The sequence below is a fragment of the Pan paniscus genome, chromosome 5, assembly GCF_029289425.2.
Source record: "Pan paniscus chromosome 5, NHGRI_mPanPan1-v2.0_pri, whole genome shotgun sequence".
NCBI lineage: Eukaryota > Metazoa > Chordata > Mammalia > Primates > Hominidae > Pan > Pan paniscus.
Window position 1 is genome coordinate 120,870,317 of NC_073254.2, and position 25,476 is coordinate 120,895,792.

General features: G+C 34.2%; 1 protein-coding gene across 3 annotated transcripts in view; it reads right to left on the reverse strand.

The window, feature by feature from the left end:
• Window positions 1-25,476, reverse strand: part of ASCC3 (activating signal cointegrator 1 complex subunit 3) — a 375,365-nt gene that overhangs the window by 319,709 nt on the left and 30,180 nt on the right. For all 3 annotated transcript variants that reach the window (XM_003824353.6, XM_034962598.3, XM_063605419.1), the window contains one exon: window positions 22,482-23,041. In XM_003824353.6, coding sequence (XP_003824401.4) covers window positions 22,482-23,041 — 560 coding nt within the window. The remainder of the gene's footprint in view (window positions 1-22,481; window positions 23,042-25,476) is intronic.

The window sequence follows — 25,476 nt, forward strand, 5'->3', positions numbered from 1 at the left end:
CTGTCTTGCTAGGTTGGGGAAGTTCTCCTGGATAATATCCTGAAGAGTGTTATCCAACTTGGTTCCATTCTCCCCGTCACTTTCAGGTACACCAATCAAATGTAGATTTGGTATTTTCACATAGTCCCATATTTCTTGGAGGCTTTGTTTGTTCCTTTTTATTCTTTTTTCTCTAATCTTGTCTTCTCACTTTATTTCATTAAGTTAATCTTCAATCTCTGATATTCTTTCTTCTGCTTGATTGACTCGGCTATTGATACTTGTGCATTCATAATTGAACATAGTATTTCAAATATAATTTGATCAGCACAGATCACAAAGATTATTACCAACCTTGGATTAGTATTAAGCTTCTCTGAACACAGGACAAAATGGTAATGACAACAAAATGCTGACTACAAACTCAATATGCAGTCAAACAAAAGCCTTTGGTTTTAATTTTTTTTCCACATGAACTTCTTTTAGGCTAAGTCTCCCACAAACTGTACTTTTTTTTTCGTTTTTTGAGACAGTCTCGCTCTATCACCCAGGCTGGAGTGCAGTGGCGTGATCTCGGCTCACTGCAACCTCTGCCTCCCGGATTCAAGCAATTCTCCTGCCTTAGCCTCCTGAGTAGCTGGGACTACAGGTGCCCACCACCATGCCCGGCTAATTTTTTGTATTTTTAGTAGAGACGGGGTTTCACCATATTGGCCAGGCTGGTCTCAAACTCCTGACCTTGTGATCTACCTGCCTCGGCCTCCCAAAGTGCTGGTATTACAGGCGTGAGCCACCGCACCTGGCCAAACTGTACTTTATATAATATTTTTTAAGTCTAAATGGATCCTTATACAGTTCACTTTTGTACTGTTTCCTCATTTTAGTCTTTTGGAAGCTTTCTAAGTCCACATTATGTCATCCATCATATCTGTAATACTATCAATGTTGAATCTGACCCTCACAAGTTTTAGAACCACACCTTTATGCAGATTACTAATTGAACTGCTGAAGACAGAACCAAATTTAAAAACTGCAGGATAAAGAATGAAGGCCTGCTCCCACACTGGCAATGAATCAACATTCGGAGTAAGGTTTTTCAATAAAACTGCAGGATAAAGAATGAAGACCTGCTCCCAAACAGGCAATGAACCAAAATTCAGAGTAAGGTTTTTCAATCAACTACTAATTCCATCTAAACTGTATTTTACCAGTCTACATTTCTCTTTCTTCTGTCATTTAGATACTTCCTAATATTGTAGCTGCCAGCCACATGAGGCTACTTACATTCTACATAATTAAAATTAAATAAAATTTAAAATACAATTTCTAAGTTACATTAGCCACATTTTAAGTAATCAACAGCCATATGTGGCTACTGTCTACCATGTTGGAGAGCAAATACAGAATACATCAATCATCACAAAAAGATGGCATTAGTCTGGATTCTACTGTAAAATAGTCCGCTCAGATTTAGATGGAATATGTTTATATCACATCATTTATCTGTCTAGTTGTATCATACTTACTACCAATTAGTTTTCAGAAGTCCACAGTTTACACTGGGGTTCACATTTTGTGTTTCACATTCTACAAGTTTTAACAAATATATAACTATTATAATGACAAGTAACCACCATTACAGTATCATTCAGAATCATTTCAGTATCACTCATTACCCTTAAAATCCTGTGTTCTACCTATTCCACCCTTTCTCCCTTTCCCCAAATCCCTGGAAACCATTTATTTTTTCATTGTCTCCATAGTTTTTGCCTTTTGCAGAAGGTCAAACAGTTGGAATCACAGAATATGTAGCCTTTTTAGATTGGCTTCTTATAGCCAACAATTTTCATTTAAGGTTCTTGTAATTTTTTGTGGCTTGATAGCTCATTTCTTTTTATCACTGAATCATATTCTATTAGATGCATTCACCACAGTGTTTACCCATTTACCTAATGAAGGATATCTCAGCTGCTTCCAAGTTTTGGCAATTAGGTCTTTTTTTATTTCAATAAATTTTGCCCTTTATAAATACTATAATGTCCAAAAAACAAGCAAACAAATCCTATACAGACAAATGCTAACAGGATACTACTATATTGTACACTTTTCATTTTTCCTTTTTATGTTTTCCAACTCCTCTAAAATTATAAACATATTAATCACAGAAAATTTTTTATTTTCAAACAATACAAACCAGATTTTATCATTTTTTTCACTTTGTGTCTACTAAGCATACACCATTAAACAAAATGGATTTTCACATTTACCCTATTTAGAATGAACAACAAAAATTTTACACAAAAATCCATTATCATGTAGACAAAGGCAGCTCAAAACTAATATACAAGGACTGATATTAAACAACTTAAACTTTATTTCCTTTCAAAACTTATTTCTCATAAGAAAAATGTTTTTGTCAAACACAATTTAACCACTTGGATATCATGCTGACACACAGTATTTTCTAAAAAAAAACAAAAACAAAAAAAGCTTAACACTGAAAAAACAATTTAGTAATTCATATTAATAATTATTTCATAATAGCAACAAAACAAATATTTAACAATGCAATCATTTTAGTTTAGCAAATTCTTTAGCCTAATATGTAACTGGAACTAGTTAAGAGGAAATGGGGATAAAAAAAAGTACAAGGTATCTATTACAGTAGTTCCCCTTTATCCGATAGAAATGGGGGTAAAAAAAGTACAAGGTATCTATTGTAGTAGTTCCCCTTTATCCGCGGTGGGGAGATACATTCCAAGACTTCCAGTGGGTGTCTGAAAACTGCAGAATATCAAACCCTATATATACTTTTGTGTCCAGAATTGGTGGGTTCTTGGTCTCACTGACTTCGAGAATGAAGCCGCGGACCCTCGCAGTGAGTGTTACAGCTCTTAAGGTGGCGCATCTGGAGTTTGCTCCTTCTGATGTTCCGATGTGTTCGGAGTTTCTTCCTTCTGGTGGGTTTGTGGTCTCACTGGCTCAGGAGTGAAGCTGCTGATCTTCGCGGTGAGTGTTACAGCTCTTAAGGCGTTGCATCTGGAGTTGTTTATTCCTCCCAGTGGGTTCGTGGTCTGGCTGGCTTCAGGAGTGAAGCTGCAGACCTTTGTGGTGAGTGTTACAGCTCATAAAGGCAGTGTGGACCCAAAGAGTGAGCAGCAGCAGGATTTATTGCAAAGAGCGAAAGAACAAAGCTTCCACAGTGTGGAAGGGGCCCAAGCGGGTTGCCACTGCTAGCTCCGGCAGCCTGCTTTTATTCTCTTATCTGGCCCCACCCACATCCTGCTGATTGGTCCATTTTACATAGTGCCGAGTGGTCTGTTTTGACAGGGTGCTGATTGATGCGTTTACAATCCCTGAGCTAGACACAAAGGTTCTCCACGACTAGATTAGCCAGATACAGAGTGTCCACACAAAGGTTTTCCAAGTCCCCACCAGAGTAGCTAGATACAGAGTGTCGATTGGTGTATTTACAATCCCTTAGCTAGATATAAAAGTTCTCCAAGTCCCCACCAGACTCAGGAGCCCAACTGGCTTCACCCAGTGGATCCCGCACCTGGGCTGCAGGTGGAGCTGCCTGCCAGACCCGCACCGTGCACCTGCACTCCTCAGCCCTTGGGTGGTCGATGGGACTGGGCACCGTGGAGCAGGGGGCGGCGCTCATGGAGGAGGCTCGGGCCGCACAGGAACCCATGGAGTTGGGGGGAGGCTCAGGCATGGCGGGCTGCAGGTCCTGAGCCCTGCCCCGTGGGAAGGCAGCTAAGACCTGGCCAGAAATTGAGCACAGCAGCTGCTGGCCCAGGTGCTAAGCCCCTCATTGCCCAGGGCTGGCAGGGCCCGCCAGCCATTCTGAGTGCGGGGCCCACCGAGCCCACGCCCACATGGAATTCGCGCTGGCCCGCAAGCACCGCGTGCAGCCCTGGTTCCCGCTGGCGGCGCCTCTCCCTCCACACCTCCCCGCGAGCTGAGGGAGCCGGCTCCGGCCTTGGCCAGCCCAGAAAGGGGCTCCCACAGTGCAGCGGCGGGCTGAAGGGCTCCTCAAGTGCCGCCAAAGTGGGAGCCCAGGCAGAGGAGGTGCCGAGAGCGAGCGAGGGCTGTGAGGACTGCCAGCACGCTGTCACCTCTATGTTTTTTCCTATATATACATGATAAAGTATAATTTATAAATTAGCCACAGTAAGAGATCAACAACAATAATAAAATAGAATAATTATAATAATATGGCAGCAACACTACTCTTGGCTTTGGGGGGCATTATTAAGTAGAATAAGGATTACTGAACACAGTCACTGTGATACTGCAACAGTCGATCTGATTAGCAAGAAGAAATCAGCTAATATGATAATCAAGGAGGCTACTAAGTGTCTACAACCAGATGATTCACGTCCCAGGCAGGACAGAGCAAGATGGTACAAGACTACCCACAACGGCATGTAATTTAAAACCTTGTTGTTTATTTCTGGAACTTATAATTTAATATTTTCGGAATGTGGTTGACTGTCAGTAGCTGAAACCACAGAAAGCAAAACTTGGATAAGAGGGGACTACCACATATTATTTTCAAGTAGAAGACATGGCATTTAGAGCAAAGCTAGTTAAGAAAAGGAATAGCAACTTATAGACAAAAAAACTAAAATTTTAACTGAGTATCTGAATGACCAGACATAAAATGTAGCAAATGGGAAAGGTATTTCTTTTCAAGTAAGCTCATTTGTTGTATATCAAGAAGAAATGAACATTTATCACAGAAAGCAATACCTAAAACCCACTACATAGATATAACATTTGTATGAGATATATTACATTTCATGGTAGACAATCAGTATATAAGCAATACTGTTTACTCTCTTTCCTTATGAATATGGACAATAAAAGAAAAATCACAGCATTTATATGTGTAGGTACCACCTGTACCTCTTTGTGTTGCCTTGTGGGAATTGGGGCTCCTGGAACAGATACAAATGCTGATATTTAGACTAATGCTATTGCTGCAAGTAATAAACTGTCCTTTGTCTTTGTAAAAAAACAAAAACATAGCATTTATCAAGGAATCAATCTTTCTACTTAAGGGATTGCAAGATAACTTGCTTCACAGAAATTCAATTCACAAGAAGATTATATCACAAAGCACTGTTTCTGGGCATCAGGTGATAACGTAAAATGCATAAGCAACTAAGTTATGGGAACCTATACTCATATAAAACTAAAAACGGGGTTAAAGTTATCAAAGTAAAGCAAAATATAAATAAGACTAATATAAGTAAGTATAATTTCTTGGTTTTGTTTTCCTCAGAATCATCAAAATACTTATAAAGGCTACAGTTAAGTTATTCTTATTAAAACCAACATAACATCATGATTAATTTTCTTTTACCTTGATCAAACTAGTTTTCAATTTTAACCCTAAGTAGAAAGGGTTTAGTTATTCTTCTGTTTTCAAGTTTTAGAATATTTATAAAAGACTAAAACAGTTTATCGCAACAAAAATGTGATCTTATAAACAATCATTTCTCTTTAAATAAAAACACTAAAATATATTTTACTTTTAAATTTCTTCTAAAAATTATCTTGAAAAACCCTTTCCCTTTTATGCTTGAGAGAAAAAGGAGGATGCCTGCTGAGAGAACTGGTATTATCAATTAAAATGATAAAGATGGCACAAAATTCATACTTTAATGCAACTCTTCTGGTTAAAAAAAAAAAGGAAAAAAAAAAAACAAAAAGGTACACTTGAACTTAAAAATAAGACTAATATCTCCCTCAACCAGAAATTCAACAAAATAGGCAAAGCAATGAACACAGCTAAAAGTTGCAGTAGGCTCAGCTCCAGTTCTGGACAGCTAGGCCAGTAGTTTGGCTCCTGCTGGGTAACCTAGATAAAAATTGATCCATGCAAATGGGAACTAGAGCTAATCTTAATGGAAGCCAGGGATTAGGCATGGAGCTTCTGTGTTCATGAAAAAAAAGTTGAACTACCATCAAAATGATTCCTGGGGCCACAGCTACTATAGAAATTTAGGGCATGGAGTAAGGAGGAATGTGAAGGGGGAAGCTTCAAATTAAGATCAGTCTAAAAATTAAAATTCTGAACCATAAGAAATATTACACTAAAACTGGCAGTCAACAAAATCAGCAATGAAACATAAGAAAATAATATGAAACAATATGACAAAGACTTTGAAATAAGTATTATAAAGCTGAAAAGATAAAGCAGTTGCTTTATTAAAAAAGGAATTTATAAAACAAAACAAAAAAGTTAAAGAAGAACTGGTGGATATAAAAAGAAACATGCAGAAATCAAGAAATAAAAAATAATCACTAAAAATTCCTCAGATAATTCTGTGGAAATAGTACAAAGAATTCACCTCGAATGCAAGACAGAAGTAAATAGATTTTTAAAAAATTTTAAAGTATTGAAGAGATGGAAGATATAGAGTGAGAGGTTCCAATATATCTCTGATAGGATTTTTGAAAGACGAAGACTAGAAAGAATGACAGAAAGGCATTATTTTAAAAGATTATAGCCTGGAATGTTCTAGGATTATAGAAATGATTATAGAAATACATGAATATTCAGAAAGAACGCTTATAAAGGAATAACAAAAAGACTGCAAGTCTTTCATCAACCGCAAATGATGCTGGAAGGAAGTGGGGTGATACATTTAAGTGCTGAGAGAAAGATAATCTTCCTAGAATGTAATTGCCAACAAACTATTATTATTCTTATTATTCAAGAATGAGAAAAAAATTTAAACACTTTAAGATATACAAAGACTAAAAACTTAGCACCCATTGAACCTCTCTAAAAGAATTCTTAATGAAGTACTGTAGTAAGAAGAAAAATGAATCTAAAGGAAAATCATGAATATAAGAAAGGAAGAGCACACTTACAAAACATGCCAGTAAATTTAATTATACACTCAAACGAATAAATCATTTTTAACTTAAAAGAAAGAAAGCTCTCAAAAATAGTAAGATGGACAAAAGGAAGGTATTCAGCGGTTGGAAGCAGCATTCATAGCTACCCATTCATGTTTAAAACAATTTTAAGAGTATGCACCAGACGTAAAATTCAATCTATTAGCTCCTAAACCAGAAAGAGAATAAAAGGGAATATAAAAATATTACCAATCCCACAGACAATATAAAAGGGTAGGGGAAGAATGATAAACCCAAAAGCTTAGAAACTAAAAGATGTTCATCTAGTTTATGGATTACAATTAAACAATAAAAACTACACAGCAAATGAAATACAGTTAAAGCACCACTTAGAAATTTTGAAGAGTGGAAATGAGAAAAGTGTTCACAAATAAATACAGCTGAGCTATACTAGAAAAACAAAGAAGGAAATAAAATATAAAGCTTAATTAATGAAATTAAAAATCTTATTTTTAATTGCCAAAACTTAGAAGCAACCAACATATCCTTCAATAGTGAATGAATAAACAAATTGTACTATATCTGTATAATGGAGTATTTTATTCAATGCTAAAAAAACACACAACTGTCAAGCCATGAAAAGACATGGAGGAATTTTAAATGCGTAATGCTAAGAAAAGAACCCAATCTGAAAAGGCAACATACTATATGATTTCAACTATATGACATCTGGAAAAAGAAAAATATGGTAAGAGTAAAAAGATCTGTGGTTCCCAAGGCTACAGGGGAAGGGAGGAATGAAATGGTAGAGCACAAAGGACTTTTTAGGGTGGTAAAACTATTCTGTATAATACTGTGATGGTAGATACATACCAGTATACATTTGTCAAGGCCCATACAATGTATAATACCAAGAGTGAATCCTTCTGTAATCTTACGGTAAACTATGGACTTCAACTAATAATAATGTGTAAATATTGGCTTATCAATCATAACAAATGTACTACCCTAATACAAGATGTTAGGAGAAAATAAGGGGAGTAGATATACAAGAACTCTATACGTTTCACTTATTTTTTCTGTAAATGTAAAACTGCTCCAAAAATTAGTTTATTAATTAAAAACAAAATATGGTATAAAATTCAAGAAAAAAATAATTGTAAAGCTATTATCGATGAAAATGATTATTCCCTTAATGCTGGTAAATGTTTGTAAAACTGAAGGATGTGTCATTCAGAGTGAAGGGCCGCAGTGAAAGGTGGCAGGACACGCGCTTTTAAAGGCTGAAATCCTGGCGGCTCATGCCTGTCATCCCAGCACTTTGGTAGACCCAGGAGGGTGGATCACTTGAGGTCGGGAGTTTGAGACCAGCATGGCCAACATGTCAAAACCCCATCTTTACTAAAAATACAAAAATTAGCCAGGCGTGGTGGTGCGTGCCTGTAATCCCAGTTACTTAAGGAGAATCGCTGGAACCCGGGAGGCAGAAGTTGCAGTGAGCCGAGATAGCACCACTACACCCCAGCCTGGGTGACAGTGTGAGTGAGTGTGGTTTAAACAAAAATTATCTAGCTAAATGTCTTATATATAAAAGATGCTTATCAAATCTTTGTGGAAAAAATGAATAAGTAATAAAAGGAGGGAATCAGTGACTAATACAAGGTTGTTTTCTATGAGATGTGTCATTAGGTCATAAAATATAAATCTCCTTTGGAATTTCACATTAGAATTTATTTTATTTTTCACATACAATAAATATGCTTAGAATATTTCAAATGTTAGCACAATTACTATTGATAGCATAAGGCAACAAGTATTTGTAAACAGTCTAACATTTTTAAAGAAGAAACCCACTGTCATTGTGAAAGAAGTATATTTGTCATCACTGGGTTTAATTAGAAGAACTTTAGGCTTATCCCAAACTCTTCAGTATTTAAAAACTGGAAAACTGTCAGATGTCTTATTATAAGGAACACATGCTGTATGATTAAATCCCAAAACATATGTGGGAAAAATAAAAATAACGAAAAGAGCAACAAAACAAAAGCTGGTTTTCTGAAAACAAGGCAAACACAATGCTAGCAAAAAGGAGATAAGCATAGAAGAGATAGATATAAGAAAGAGGCAATATAACTAAAAGCTAGCATAATTTTTTAAAAATAAGAGCACATTACAAACAACTTTATAGCAAAAAGCTAAGTACTCAGAAGAAATGGCTAATTTCAAAAATATATAATTATCAAACAACTTAGCAATAGAAAGTCTGAATAAACAAACAACTACTGGAAAATTCAAATTGGTAATTGAAGTTGGTCCTCCAAAAGAGATCGGGCTGTATTATTTCAGAGGCATACTAGTATTAAACTTTCATGGATAGATAACTGTTTTCTGACAGAAACTTTTGAAAACAGAAGAGAAAGCTCCAGAAGTTTATTTTATGAAACTGGAATAATGTTAACTATTAACACAGAATAATTTCCAAATTCTCGAATCTGGCTGAGTTTCTAGGCATAGTATAAGCATCTAAAAACCATATAATGCATCACTGCCTACCCAATAAGCCTTCGAGGAAAAAAAAAAAAGACACATTCTGATTCTTACCAATTGAAGAAAACCCATACATTTCCTCTTTAATTACACAGAACATGCATTTTAAAAATTAGAGTTATTCTCAGAAATAGTTTGCAAATATTTTCTCCCATTCCTTAGGCTGTATTTTCATTCTGTTTATTGTTCCCTTTGTTGTACAGATGCTTTTTAGATTGATGTAATACAATTTGTCTATTTTTGCTTTTATTGCTTATGATTTGGGGGTCTTATCCAAAAAAACCCTTACACAGATCAATGTCAAGAAGCATTTCTCTTATGTTGTTGTCTAGTAGATTTATCATTTCAGATATCAGTTAAGTCATTACACTATTTTGAGTTGATTTTTGTACATTGTGATAAAGGTCTAGTTTCAATCTTCTGCACATGAATATCCAGCTTTTCCAGCTCCATTTATTGAAGACACTGTCCTTTATCCATTGTGTCTTCTTGGGACATTTGTCAAAAATCAGTTGGCTATAAGCCCATGGATTTATTTCTGCATTCTCTATTCTGTTCTATTGGTCTCTGTGTCTATTTTTATGCCAGTACCATGCTCTTTTGATTACTAGAGCTCTGAAGTATATTTTGAGGTCTGGTAGTGTGATGCCTCAAGATTACTTTGGCTATCCAGGGTCTTCTGTGATTCCATACAAATTTTAGGATTGTTTTTTCTATTTCTGTAAAGAATGTTACGGGTATTTTGACAGGGATTGAACTGCCTATAGATCACTTTAGGAGTATACACATGTAATCAACATTAATTCTTCCAATTCACCAGTACAAAATATCTTTCCATTTATCTGCATCTTCTTCAATTTATTTCATCAATGTTTTATATGTTTTCAATGTAGAGATCTTTCCCATCCCTGATTAAATCTATTCTCAGGTATTCTGTGTATGTGTAGCTATTTTAAATGGAATTGTTTTCTTGATTTGTTTTTCAGATAGTTTGCTTTTAATGCATTAATATACAAATGATACTGATTTTTGTATGTTGATTTTATATCCTGGAACTTTACTAAATTTTATTCTAACAGTTTTTTAAGAGTCTTTAGGGTTTCCTATACATAAGATTGGATCATGTTGTCTGCAAACGGGGACAATTTAACTCCTTCCTTCCCACATTGGATGTCTTTTACTTCTTTCTCTTGCCTACCTGCTCTGGCTAGGACTTCAAGTACTATGTTGAATAGAAGTGGCAAAAGTGGGCATCCTCGTCTTATTCCAGATCTTAAAAGTTTTCAACTTTTCCCCATTCAATATCATCTTAGCTATAGGTTTGTCATATATTAGCTATGTTATGTTGAGGTACATTCCTTCTAATTTGTTAAGGGGTTTTAATCATGAAGTGGTGTTGAATTTTGCCAAGTGATTTTTCTGCATCTACTGAAATGATCATGAAGTTTTTGTCCTTCATTCTATTCATGTGATATATTATGTTTATTTATTTGAATATTTTGTACCATCCTTGCATCCCTGGGATGAATCCCTCTTGGTCATGGTGAATGATCCCTTTAATGTGCTTTTGAATTTGGATTGCTAGTACTCTGTTGAGAATGTTTTACATCTATGTTTATCAGCAATACTGGCCTATAGTTTTCTTTTCTCGTTGTGTCCTTATCTGGTTTTGGTATCAGGATAGTGCTTAGCCTGTAGCATGACTTTGGAAGTATCCACTCCTCTTCAAGTTTTTGGAATAATTTGAGTAGAACTATTACAAGGCCTTTATTGGCAGAATTCAGAAGTAAAGGCTATCAGATCCTGGAATTTTCTTTGATGGGAGACTTTTTATTACTGATTTCATCTCATTACTTGTTACTGGTCTGTTCAGATTTTCTGGTTCTTCATGATTCAATTTTGGTAGGGTTTACGTGTTTAGGAAGGCTAATATCCAGAATAATAAGGAAATTAAACAACTCAATTGCAAAATAATCTGACAAATAATCCATCAAAAATGAGCAAAAAATCTGAATAGACATTTCTGAAAACACACAAAAGGCCAACAGGTATAGGAAAAAAATGCTCAATATCACTAATCATCAGGGAAATGCAAATCAAAATGACAATGAGGTACCATTTCACTCCAATTAGAATTGCTGTTACCAAAAAGACAAAAAACAAAGGAACAAAAAACAACTGTTGGTGCAGATGTGAAGAAAAGGGACCTCTTATACACTGTCAGTAGAAATGTAAATTAGTACAACCATTATGAAAAACAGTATGAAGGTTTCTCAAAAAATTAAAAATACAACTATCATATGATCCAGCAATCCCACTACTGGGTATATATCCAAAGGAAAACAAATCAGTATGATGAAGAGATACCTGCACTCCCATATTTACTGCAGTACTATTCACAACAGCCAAGATATGAATCAACCTAAGCTTCCATCAACAGATGAATAGATAAATATACAGTATATACACAATGGAATACTATTCAGCTGTAAAAAGGAATGGAATCCTGTCTCTTGCAACAACATGGATGAACCTGGAGGACATTATGTTAAGTAAAATAAGCCGGGCACAGTAAGACAAATACTGTTTGATCTCACTCACATGTGGAATCTAAAAAAGCTGATCTCATAGAAGGAGAGAGTACAATAGTGATTACCAGAGGCTGGGGAGATTGGGGGTGGAGGGAGAACAAGGAGAGTTTGGCCAATGGGTACGAAGTTACAGTTAGAGAGGAGGAATAAGTTATGGCCTATCTAGTGCACAGTAGGATGACTAGGGCTAACAATATTGTGTTGTGTATTTCAAAAAAGCTGGAAAAGAGGATTTTTAATGTAAAAAAGAAATGATAAATGTATGAGGTCATGGTTATGCTAAACACTCTGATTTGATTTTTAAACAATGTATACATGTATTGAAACATCACATTAGACCCCATAAAGAGGCATAATTATGTGTCCATTAAAAACAAAATTAAAAAAAATTTTAAAACATGGTAAATAGTATGACCAAAAAAGTTTTTAAAAATTAAAGTTGTTCTATACATTAAAGTAATAAACAGCATACATTATAAATTATAGTAAGCATAGTATGCAAAGAAAAACTGTGCAATTTAGGAAATGTCTTTCTTTGAGATATGATGCAATTTTAGATTTGCATGTGAAATTTTAAAATATGCATATTGAAAACTAATAATATGAAGTATAATAAGAGAAGAAAATGTTAAAACCTGAAAACAGTTTTGAATTGACAGTTCATATGGATCTGAATATGGATAATTATAAATAGCAGATAATGTTATTTAAAACTTTATAAATTATTCTTACTCTGAATTGTGGCACAGAAAATTATTAAGTATTCATACATTATAAAATAAGGTCATAAATAACATAAGAAAATGACCATGAAAGTTATGACAGCATTTATCTCTTAAGAAGAATTTCTATGCAAATTGTGGCTGTTTGCAGAGAATTAGATAAATTATATTTACAGAATAACTAATGCTCATTATTTACAGGTACTTAATCTACACAACAATTTACAAAGCTAAAACCAAGGTCACTTACAACTTTATTAAGACAACTTGGAATGTGAACACTATTTATTCCCCACATACTATAATTAGCTGCATAGTAAATAAGTCAAAGCTAGGTACCACTACATATTTAAAAGCTTACTTTACATTTTCATGTATATGGCAAATTGACAGCTTCCTTGATTCTTAGGAGGATATTCTGATATTAATTGTCTCAGAAGACAAGTTTCAACCATTATGTGTGTATGTATGTATGTGCTCATGCATGCATACACATATATAGATAACTTAAAATTTATGTATTAAATCTTAAATATTTGAGTGAATGCTTACAGCAATTTCTAAATCTAATAACCATACTTATTTATGTTTACAAACTGATATTATCCAAAATGTTTTTATTTATCTCAAATACGATTAACAGAAACATATCTTTGTTTTACTAATAAAATGCATTTATCTTATTTCTTCCCCATATCAATATATTACATGTAACCCTCCATACATCTAATCCAAGTATCCATGTGCTCTTCCAAATCATTCCTAACAACATTCATTATATCACATACAATTTTCCAGCATTCCCTTCTTAAAAGTATGTATGAAAGATCCAAAAGGAGAGACTTAAGAAAGCAAGATAATGGGAGGAGGTTGATTAAACTTTGTTAGATACCTTTTATGTCCCCAAACTTAAAAGTACTTGGCACAGAGTACAGAATTAATGACCGAATAAATGAATGAGTGAACAGTATCAAACAGAGTAGTATGAAATTTGTCAAACTGTCTTACTCCTTGAGCAACCATTCCAATCAAGAGCAAATTAGTTCAAAATCTGTTATTGCCATAAATTGGAAACATATATTTAAGCTCCTCATTGTGAGCTTAATATATTAATAATGCTTTTTTACCCACATCTATAACAAGACAATATATGGCCTCAAAAATGCTTCAGGTTGACAGGTATCTTAAAAGTCATAAAAATCCGACTTTCCACAAATCCCAACAAAAGTGATGATTCAGCATGTTCTTCTACATCTTCAATAACAAGTCTCACTACTTGCCAAAAGAGGTTAGTATATTTAAAGGACTTTGAAAATTGAAAAGGTTTGACTGAGCTGAGATCTGTCCTTACATATTTTTTACCCAGAAATCCTAGTTATAACCCTTGGACCACCCTTCTTCCATATACAGCTCTTCGAGTATTATGCTCATCTCTCTATCTCACTGGAGCTTTCTCTTTAAAAGGACTACCAACTGCAGTTTTTTCTTAAGTGGGAAAAAAGCAACATACAACCAAGATCAATAAAATATATGGCTTGGGTTTTCCTAATACAGATTATAAAACTTCAAAGATCTGTAATAGCAGATAAATTACTTCAACTATGTTGATCTTTCCTAAACATCACAGTCAGCTAAAAGTAGAACACAGGATTCTTGAGTTTTCCTCATGAAAATTTTATCCCTTTTAAAGTAAAAATAGTAATGAATAACCTTAAATAGCAGACAATGTGGAAGTGAAAAGAAACTTGGGAGAAAATGGGCATATCACTTTAGAGTATACAGTATGAACATATTCAGATATATACCCACAAATTAAAGACAGACAAAAGATACATCTGATCCAAATAACTCTCCACCCAAAACCAGTGAGTACTTTTGTATGCAAAATTTTTAGTGATAGGAGTACATTCAAAAAGTTTATATACACCTGAGTAAATATTTAGCATAAGAGTCTTTTTGTTTTTGTTTTTGACAGGCTCTCACTCTGTCACCAGCCTGGAGGGCAGTGGCATGGTCATGACTCACTAAAGCCTCAACCTCCCAGGCTCAAGCAATCCTCCCACCTCAGCCTCCCAAGTAGCTGGGACTATAGGCACATGCCACACCAGGCTTTTTTTTTTTTTTTTTTTTTTAGCCTAAGAGTCTTTATTGCAATGTTATTTTAGCGTAAGAGTCTTTATTGCAATGTTATTTATAACAGTAAAAAACTAGATAAAACTTGAATCTTCAATAGCAAATAATAATACTACTCTGCAACCATTAAAAATTATTACATTATAGATTATTCTCATTGAAAATGTTAAGGAACATAAAAGCAGGTTCAAAATTATATATCCTGTGTGACCTAGTTTTTAAGTGTTTTTATTTTAAAAGATATATACTCCAAAATATTTGCAGTGATTATGACTGAATAATGGTGGGTTCACAGATGATATAGTTCCTGCATTCTGCTTATACAAGACCTAAATTTTCTAAAATTATGGATATATTTTTCAAAATTAGAAAACGAGTTGTATAAAGAATGGGTGGCAATAAAAATTGAAATTTCCATCACTATACTGAAAAAAAAAGAGAAAAAATTGATTGGTATCTAATAAAACACTGTGGCTTCATTAGTAGCCATAAACTGAGAAAACTAGAGGGACATAAGAGAAAAAATGGTGGCAAAATCACAATAAGAAACAAATCAAAAAATGTTCTTTCCTTCGGAAAGATAAAAGAGTCATTCTCTTACTAATCCTTTTGCTTGCATCTTCTCCTACAGAGAATATTAGCTTAAAACAGAAAAGAGCGGAACAAAACCCATAAATATTGAATGCTAGCTACAGCAAAGGAGATAATAGTAAGGAACATCCTAGCCCTTCAAATAAGTTCAGGTATGCAGACCCTGACAGAGCATATCATGAGGTTCAAGAACCACTTATACATTTGATCTCAGAATCACTGCTATCTCTTGAGAAATATTTTTTTAAAAAATAGTAAGTGTCAGATGAAGGCAAAAGTCCCCAATTTGAAAAAAGAAAAGATAAAAGTCATGGATTGTGAAAACTACTTAATTGTAAGCTTAACATCAACAAATGGCAATGTGAATTTACAAAAAAAGTCATGACAAAATAATCTTAATTCTTATGAGATTATTAGGTTAGCAGTTCCTAAATTGGCAAAGCAACTGGAAGTGTGACATCTTTGAAGATGATGGGGAAAAGCATTCTACATGTCAGTACTATTAGAACACTAAACAGCTGTATCCAAATTGTGTTGATAATGGATTAATGTCAACATAGAAGAAAACTGAAGTTGTGCATATTAAAAAAAAAAGACTAAGGAATGAAAAACATAACCCATCATATGTCTAAAAGACAGTCATATAGGAGTTGATGCCTATGACTTTGTTGCCCCATTGCACACATATAGGACTGAATGGCAGTAGGAGTATTATCAGTTAGCAAAAGAAATAATTTACAAGATAACTACTCCAGAAAGAGATGGGATACCATTTGAATAAAAGAAGCTCTTCATTAGAATAAGTATACCTCATTACATGAGGATCACCATTTCCATAGAATTCTAAACACACAAATACCACACTGGATGGAGAAATTCCATGATTCTAAACATTCTTGTAAAGGATAATTTTCAATTCAGGCAGCGGGGTAGAGGCTCTTCTGATTATTTGGTGAAAAGACAACAAAAAACCAATACATATTGGTCCTCATAGCTGAAAGGACACTTTTAATTCCAATCTGGCTGATATGATATCATAGCTCAGCAGTATTAAGGCTACCAAAAACAATGTACAGCATCTAATGAATGGAGAACTTTTTCATAAAGCACTAATGTGAATCTTTCAGTACAGCAACATTTTAAATACCCTATTCTAGTTACAAAAAAAACTACTACAACCTCTTTATCAAATTGTAATACACACATTAAATGAGAGGTTCTCAAAGTGTGAGCCAGAATCTCTAAGATCCTTTCAGAAGATATATGAGGTGAAAATCGTTTTCATAATCATACTAAAACATTATTTAACTTTTTCATTCTCATGTTCTCATGAGTGTAACGTAGTGGACTTTTGCAGAGGCTACATAATGTAATGTGTGATATCAGAATATACTGAATGCAAAAGTATATATGGGAATCTAGCTGTCTTCTATTAAGCCAAACATTGAAATGATTTATAAAAATATGATATAATGCCACTCTTCATACTTTTTTTCTGATTTTAGAAAATAGTTATTTTTCATAAAAATGTTATTTATACTATAGTAATATGATAGATTTAGTATTATTATTTTAAATGATTTGGGGCTGGGTGCAGTGGCTCATGCCTGCAATCCCTGCACTTCAGGAGGCCGTGGTGAGAGGATCACTTGAGGCCAGGAATTCATGACCAGTCAGGACAACATCATAGAACCCTGTCTCTACAAAACATTCTTTAAAAAATTAGTTGTGTGTGGTGAGGCATCCTTGTAGTCCTAGCTACTAGGGAGTCTGAGGCAAGAGGATTGCTTGAGCCCAGGAGTTACAGGTTATAGTAAACTATGATCATGCCACTACACTCCAGCCTGGGTGACAGAATGAGACTCTGTCTCTGAAAGAATAATAAGAAAGACTAAAAAACAAATGATTTAATAGACATTTATTAAATTAATATAGTAAAAATTCAATTTTAATTTCAAACATGACAAATATCAATAGAGTTCAATAACATAAAGAAAAATTATGAGGTTCTTAGTAATTTTTAAAAGTGCAAAAGAGTTTTGAGAACAAAAAACTTGAGAATCATTGTATTAAAGCAAGCTAATTATTCTCCACCAAATTTTCAAAGGATGACAGAATCATTTCCAATGCAAATAAGTTCCAAAAAATACACAGTCTTCCCTCAGAAGACAATCTAACCAAATAACTCACACTGCTTGACATCAGACACATATCTGGAGGTTCAGAAATGAACTTGCATGGGTCAAGTAACGCCATCTGCATAGAGTCAAGAGATAATACTAACAGCAAATGTCAAATCACAAATGCTATAAAGAAGCAGCCCATCTGCACAAAAGCAAACTACGGTTGTATCAATAAAACTCAAAACTCTCTTTTTCTAAAAATTGATTATACAATAACTCTATCAGTATTTACATCAGCATTAATAGCTTTGCAAATAGCATGTAATATTGAAATTATACTGAGATATGTATACTTCAATACATCTCCAATATGCTAGCCTTTCAGATCCCACTTTACATATTTCTCAAGTGTATTTTTATTAACATCTTTTCCATCTTAACAAGAACTATTAATATCAGAACTCACTTCAAAAACTTAATCCAAAAGATTTTCTTTAGGGTAGTCAGACATTAAAAAGCCAGGCAGGAAAAAAATAAAAATAACTAAATAATTCCCTGAATTAAGACCTCACTTTTAAATATCATTTTATTATTTGAAACATCCATAGCTAAGAAGGCATAGATAAAAATTTATTTACTGACATATAAGGTATACACCTAAATAAAAGTTTGACTGTGCAACTATATGGTGCAAACACTTGAGAACCTGGTCTGTGAAACATTATGTCTCATATATATTATCTCACAAATCCTCATAGCAACACTGTGAAGCAAATATTTCACAAATTAGAGAAATGGGGTTCACAAGAGCTTAGTAATTTGCCCATAGTCAATAAGACATAAGCAAACAGAGACAAAATTTGGCCTGGCTTTATAAGAAAAGAAATTCCTTCAAAGAGCCTTGCCAGTTAATGTTCTTTTCTTCAAAAAATCTGATGGCATACTAGATAGGAATGGTAGATCTACACTGAGAAAAAAAGTCCCAGAATTTCTACCACTCTTTTGCTTTGTGACTTTAGTAAACAACTGAGCCTCAGTTTTTTTAACCTTTATAAAGAGGATATCACTCCTACACATTGCAGGACTGTGAAGAAGCTGGTTAGGTCAGAGAAGAAAGCCTGGTTCGGGTCCATACATAACAGGCACTTAAAACCTGGTAGCTTTACTGTTGTTAATACTACTACTTTCTAGGGGAAAATTTTCTGTTGAAAGTCCATTAGTTATACCATTCCAGTAGAAAGAACCCTACTGCTACAATTCTGGTTCTGAAACACCCGTAGCAGGAAGACAATCTGTACCAATAATGGACAGGTTTTGATTAAGAAAATAACATGGAGTATTCAAGTCTTATTCACTTCCGGGTGTTAAAATGCACTTCTAAAAGTGAATAAAATTCAAGAACATAAAGAACCTTAAAGATTTCTAGCCAATCAAATTCTAAGGCTTAATCATAATGCCTACAGTCTTACCTGGAAAATTACAGAAGCCAAAAGAAGAAATGCTCTTAGAAGAAAGTAACATAGAGGCTCAAGGTAGGGAGGGAAAAGGGGATGATATTGGCAAAAGCTAAGAAGTGGGTTGTTTTATTAGTATAACACGCAGGAGGACACAGATGTACTTTCTATGTAATGAATTCCCTGAGGAATAATTAAAACTCATCTTAAACAGGTCTAAAACAGGAGAACATAGATGTGCTTTCTATGTAATAAATTCCCTGAGGAATTATTAAAATTTATCTTAAACAGGATCTAAAAGTTTCATCCTTTTATTTCAGCCAATTCCTTATTTGAAACTCTAAAAGGAAAAGATCTTGTTTCTAAAGAAATTGTGAATTAAGAGTAGATGTCAATAATTCCCCTACATAAATTTAAGATGCTTAGCTTCAAAACACAGGAATATGTACAAATCTACTTAAACTTCAGTGCGCCTGTGTACTTTGTCAGAATGTCTGAATTTACATCCTGGATCCACTGTCTACTCTGTAACTCCAGACAAATTTCCCAACATCTCTAAACTCAATTTGCTAATCCATAAAATACCTGCCACCAGAGAGCAATAATCTATGGGACGGACAAAGCATTTACTTAAGGTACCAGCAAAGCAGACCAGGAAAGTTAGAAAAACTTCTCAAAACGGAACTTGATGTTTGAAAAAGACATCAACTTTGTCACCACGGTAATAAATGAAATTTTGTTAGATTTTCTTATGTTTGCTTTAGTATGCTATTTTTAAAAAAATTTTAATCACATATGGGAGAGGAAGAGAAATGCCTCAGAGTGTAACCTTTTCAGTTCTTAGGGCTTCTAACATCTTAATCCAGCACTGCCTATCTCAAAGCACTGCTATAAAGATTAAATGAAGTCATGCACATAAAGCACTTAACATGCCTTATGTCACATATTAATGTCAGTTATTATTATTACTATTGTCATTAGTCTTATTCCTCTCCACGTTTCAGTCAGAAATCTCTCTTACACAGTCCTTGTGGTAAATGTAATCATATGAATATACTTTTTATTCCCATGTTTCTAACACTAGTTTAACAATAACATAAAGGTCTTTTTAAAAAAGACTTTAATAGCTAGCCCTTAAAAATGGATTTATCATCAATTAGTCATTATGTCAATTAACTATTCAGAGCTGGGAAACCACAGGTTGAGAAGAATTTTTGCCATCAGCATAGAAGTAGCTTTATATGCTTTTCTTAGATTATATGTAAAAATATTCCCATGGTTCTGCTACATTTCTGGAGCAAGAGCACACAGCATGCTACATAAATATTCCTATTTAAATAAAGAGTCAAGTAAAAGCTTCAAAAGAAATAGAAATTAACTGTTATCATATGAACTGATGGCCTTTTTAATTATCCTCTTTCCAGGCTTAAGTATTTAGAAGTAAATAGACAATACATAAGGTATAGCACACCCTAAAGTGAAAACAACACCGGTCAAGAACAACCGCAGTGAAACAACTGTAGGGAAACAATTGTAGAAAACTACTGAAGCATCACTTGAAAATTATACTGAAAATTTGCCATAACAACAGAATATAACATATAACAGCAAAGAATTGTATCTAAAATATAAAGCATGAATAATCTATACTGCAGGACAAAAATTATGATAATGATTGTCCATTTTCATATACGAACAGGAAAACCAAAACACTGACTACATAAAACCATACAGAACTACCACTCAAGCCACTGACAGGATGTGAAATATCAACTTACATGTTAAACTATCCATTAACCCTGGTTGAAAAAAATCACTGAACCAGACTATGCAGACTTCAGTGTGGCTTGTCATACACCTTAACAAGGCGCTCAGCCCTCACCTCCTTTGGCTCTTACCTATCTGCATACCTTGTTTCTCAGCACTCCAACCTTGCATCTTGCATGCTTGCTGTACAGAGCTACAGCTCTCTGCAAACAGTGTTCAAGCCTGAAATATGCTCCCTACCTTTCTGGTCCACTTGAAAGAGTTAAATCTAGTCATATTTTAAGAATTGGTTCAAGCTTAACCTTCTCTATGCATACTTTTGCTACCATACTAACACCTCTATAAAATCTATGACTTGTTCTTTTATGCACCCATTTTCTTTGCATGTAGTATTATAATACCTATGATATTTCAGTACAGTTACTTGTTGACATGTCTCCTCCTGCTAGACAATTAATTCTGAGAACAAGTTTGCTATCTTATTCATCCTTTTATGTTCAGTAAATAGCACTGTACCTAGCAATACAATAAGCATACAATAAATATATGACAAATGAAGCTATTATGAAAAAAATCTAGCACAAATACTCCCCTTCCAACAATCAGATTCAGTTACATACTTTAAAATTGTGGTGAAAGACTAAGAAATACAAACTTACTATAGATATTCAGAAGTGAAAGTAATGGTTTTATGGCTTACTAAGAAAATAAAATATCCATTAATTAGATATTTATAAGTTTCAGTTTATTATAATCATAATTGGATAACTACTATGTATTCAATTATGATGAGCAAATATTAGTAAAATTTTCTTCGTAAATCACAATTTTTAAAACAATATTATGTTCAGAATGTTAGAGAAAATTTAATAGTGAGAACAGATCTGATAAAAATTAAACCAAGTGTAAAACATTCACGGTAAATAAGACTGATCACAGAATTAATGATATAATATCTTACTTCCAAACTAATGTTAGTTGGCGTAACACCTATGGGTTAAGTCCTCCAATACCTACTTAGCTAATTCTCTAAATTAATTTTTCTCTGAAAAATACAGCTAGTATTTTTTCTGTATTTCCGATACTCAATGTGATTTAAAAATTCTTAATTCCAATAATAACAACAAAAATAATCACAGCTACCACATAATGATTATTTAACATGTTACTTACCATTTTGCATACATCACATTCAATCCTTATAACAATTATCTATCTTGATATTGGTGTCTCCTTGAGATAGCCCAACAAGAAAACTGAGCTTCTGAGAGATTAAGTTACCTAAAGCGTCACAACCAGTAAGTGGAAAGGGAAGAACAAACTGATTTCAAAGCCTGTCCTTTCTACAACAGTAGGCCATCCCTCTTAATCTTTCATGAAATATATTACTCATTCAATTTGTCCAGTATTAAAATTAAGTTGACATCAAACCAGCACTGTCCCAGTAACCAGAGCATGTGGACACCCAACTATTGTCTGCTGACTCCTCTGCTACACTCATTACACTTTCAGACCTCCTGTAACTATCCATTAGGAACGTATATACAGGCCTGCTATGTGAAACCATTTGGCTATAGATTCAACTACTATACAGAACATTAAAGAACTTTCTTTGCTAACCACCCATGTTTAAAAAACACTATTTCATTAGGATAGTTTACATTAATATAAAAAAATAAATCATTTCAACTATACCTCATCCTGAAGTTCATCACCACTTTTAATAGAAGCAAGCATATCATATAAAGTACAGCAAAGATCTTCTACTCTTGGCACTTCAGTCATTTCCTTCAAAGTTGAATTTAGGTACTTTTCAACTTCACACCACAAAAAGGAGCCATTTGTTTTTTCCACAGGCTTGAGTTCTGGGGTGCAAGCCTCCTGGAGATGTTCATTCAGAAACTTCTTATAATCTAGGCTTATAGTTTTCTGAGTTTCACCATTTATTGGCAGTTCGTCAAAGTGGTCCAAATCATGCATGTCAAATGAAAATGCTAAATTTTTACCAAAAAAAACCCTATCGCCATGTTCTTTTTCCGTCATCTGCACAAGAGCAGTAAGATCATCTTGACTAAAATGAGAAATAATTCGATTAGTAGCATTACAAGCTGCAGTGGCAGATGATGAAGGAAAGGGGCCAAACATCTGTTTGATAGCCTTTGTTTCCTTGAGACCAACAGAGTCCTTCAAGTGAAATGTCATGAAGAGAAATGCAGCCCCACTTTCAATTGCTTCTCTCCCATTATCAGTTCCAACTATTCAAAGACAAAAGAAACAGTATTAGCTCAATTGAATCATGGTTCAAGTTACGATCTTCCAAAAAATTACCACAAATATTCTCCTGAGTAAATCTAACAGTCAAATCATAGCAATAGACCAGGTGTAATGGCTCCATATAATCCCCACACTCTGGAAGGTCAAGGCAGGAAGATCACTTGAGTCTAGGAGTTCAAGACCAGCCTGGGCAATATGGTGAGAACCATCTCTACAAAAATTTTTAAAAATTAGCCAGGTATGGTGGTGTGCACCTGTAGTCCCAGCTACTCAGGAGGCTGAGGTGGAAGGATTGCTTGAGCCTGGAAGGTTGGGGCTGCAGCGAGCCATGATTGTGTCACTGTACTCAGCCTGGGCAACAGTGTGAGACCTTGTTAAAAAAACAACAAAAAGATAACAATAAAGACAGATAGCCAATTTAAGGAGCAGGAACCAACCCATTCCTGAAGAACTATTTATTTCCCAAAGAACTATTTTAGGTAAATAAATCATTATCAGTAATTATTATGTATCTAAGTGCAGCAACTACCTAGTAACAATCCTTACAGCTTCTTTCTAAAAACAACTTGAGACACTAGCTAAAACTCACTTTAAAACTAATTTTAAAGATTGATTTGATGAGCTAGTTAAATAAATCAAAGTAAGGTACAGAAAACAATCTGAATTATAGACTTTTGGAGCTTCAAGGAAACCTCAAAAATCTATAATTTTCTTTCCAATTTGTACCATAAACCTGAGATGGCAAGAAATACTTCTATAGTTCTCATTCAAAAACATTTAATACCATCAAGGATATTTATTAAGCTGAAGATAAAGTTAGTCATATTATAAAATAAAAAAGAAAGCTCCTGTTTAAAAGAGGCTAGAAGTAAATATAAGAAGAATCAGCCTCTAATTTATTTAAGGCATTTTCTCATATCCAATTTTCTCAAATAAAAAAAAGAATCTGTATTTCTGACATGGGTTTCAAAGAATATTCTTAGAGAAGAAAAGAAGAATTTAAATCTTCAAAAGGCCCCAAAAGCTATGTGACTTACCTAAATACTGTTAAAGTTAATAATGTAATGAATACTGGTATCTTTCTAAAAAACATGACTCTGCAGTTGCTCCCGCCTGTAATCCCAGCACTTTGGGAGGCCGAGGTGGGTGGATCACCTGAGGTCAGCAGTTTGAGAACAGCCTGGCCAACATGGTGAAATCCCGTCTTTACTAAAAATACAAAAATTAGCTGGGTGTGGTGCCACACACCTGTAATCCCAGCTACTCGAGAGGCTGAGGCAGGAGGATCGCTTGAACCTAGCAGGCGGAGGTTGCAGTGAGCAGAGATAGCATCACTGTACTCCAGCCTGGGTGACAGAATTGAGACTCTATAAAAAAAAAAAAAAAAAAAAAAAAAAGAAGGAAACATGACTCCAGTATCATTATTCACAAATCTTCCACAGCTTACTATAGCTTGATCCAAGCTCCTACACTGCCAGAAGCTGACCCCAGCATTTTATTTTCCAGTCTTATTGGCTATTATATATTTCCTGCTCCAGCCAAAAAGAATTTCTTAACCAAAAACCACGTTCTACCCCACTCTATGCCTATTTCTATATCCTACTGATTCTTCTTCAAGGCCTCTGATTGTTCAAATCCTACCCATGTTTCAGAATATAGCTCATCTACCTCTTTCAAGATGAGTACAACGTTGAGTACATTGTACAAATACAATGGTATTGATGACAATACCACTGTAGTATTCCTCACTGTACTTAGCCCCAAATAGGTAGCTCCACAAAGATTAGTTGATTTAAACTAGACCCAGGCCTCACTGACACCAGATTAGTATTTTTATACTACATCAAACTGCCTGAGTCACTTTTTACTTTATCTGCTATTCAGTCATGTGTAGAAGATTAACAGTTTATAGGTAGGAAAATAAACAATTCCAATTTGTTCAAGTATGAAGTCTACTTTTACTGTTATAATTTACACAATTATCTGACATACAATTATTCTTTTAGTATTTAAGAGAATATATGAAAATCTATAAATAGTGCTTTTAAATTAATTCAATAGCATTTATGTACATTTATTTATTCATTCTGTACATTTTACTTATAACTTGTAAAACAGGATTTGGATAATTTGGGGATTATGGTACTTCTACAGATAATTTAAAGGGGTTGATAGAACTGATACTAAAGTCTGAGCAAAAATGGAATTCACATTTACAAACATTATCTACCATTGTAAATACACATTTGTTGTAAAGATAGTATTGTTAACACTTTGCATCTTGGGATTTTTAAAAAAATAATAATTTACTAAAAACTTTCACATAATTATCTCACTTTGTCCTAACAAAAGTATCTCCATTTTATAGATCTTAAATGGAAACAGAATTTGAGTAATTAGGGAAAGATCAAACAGC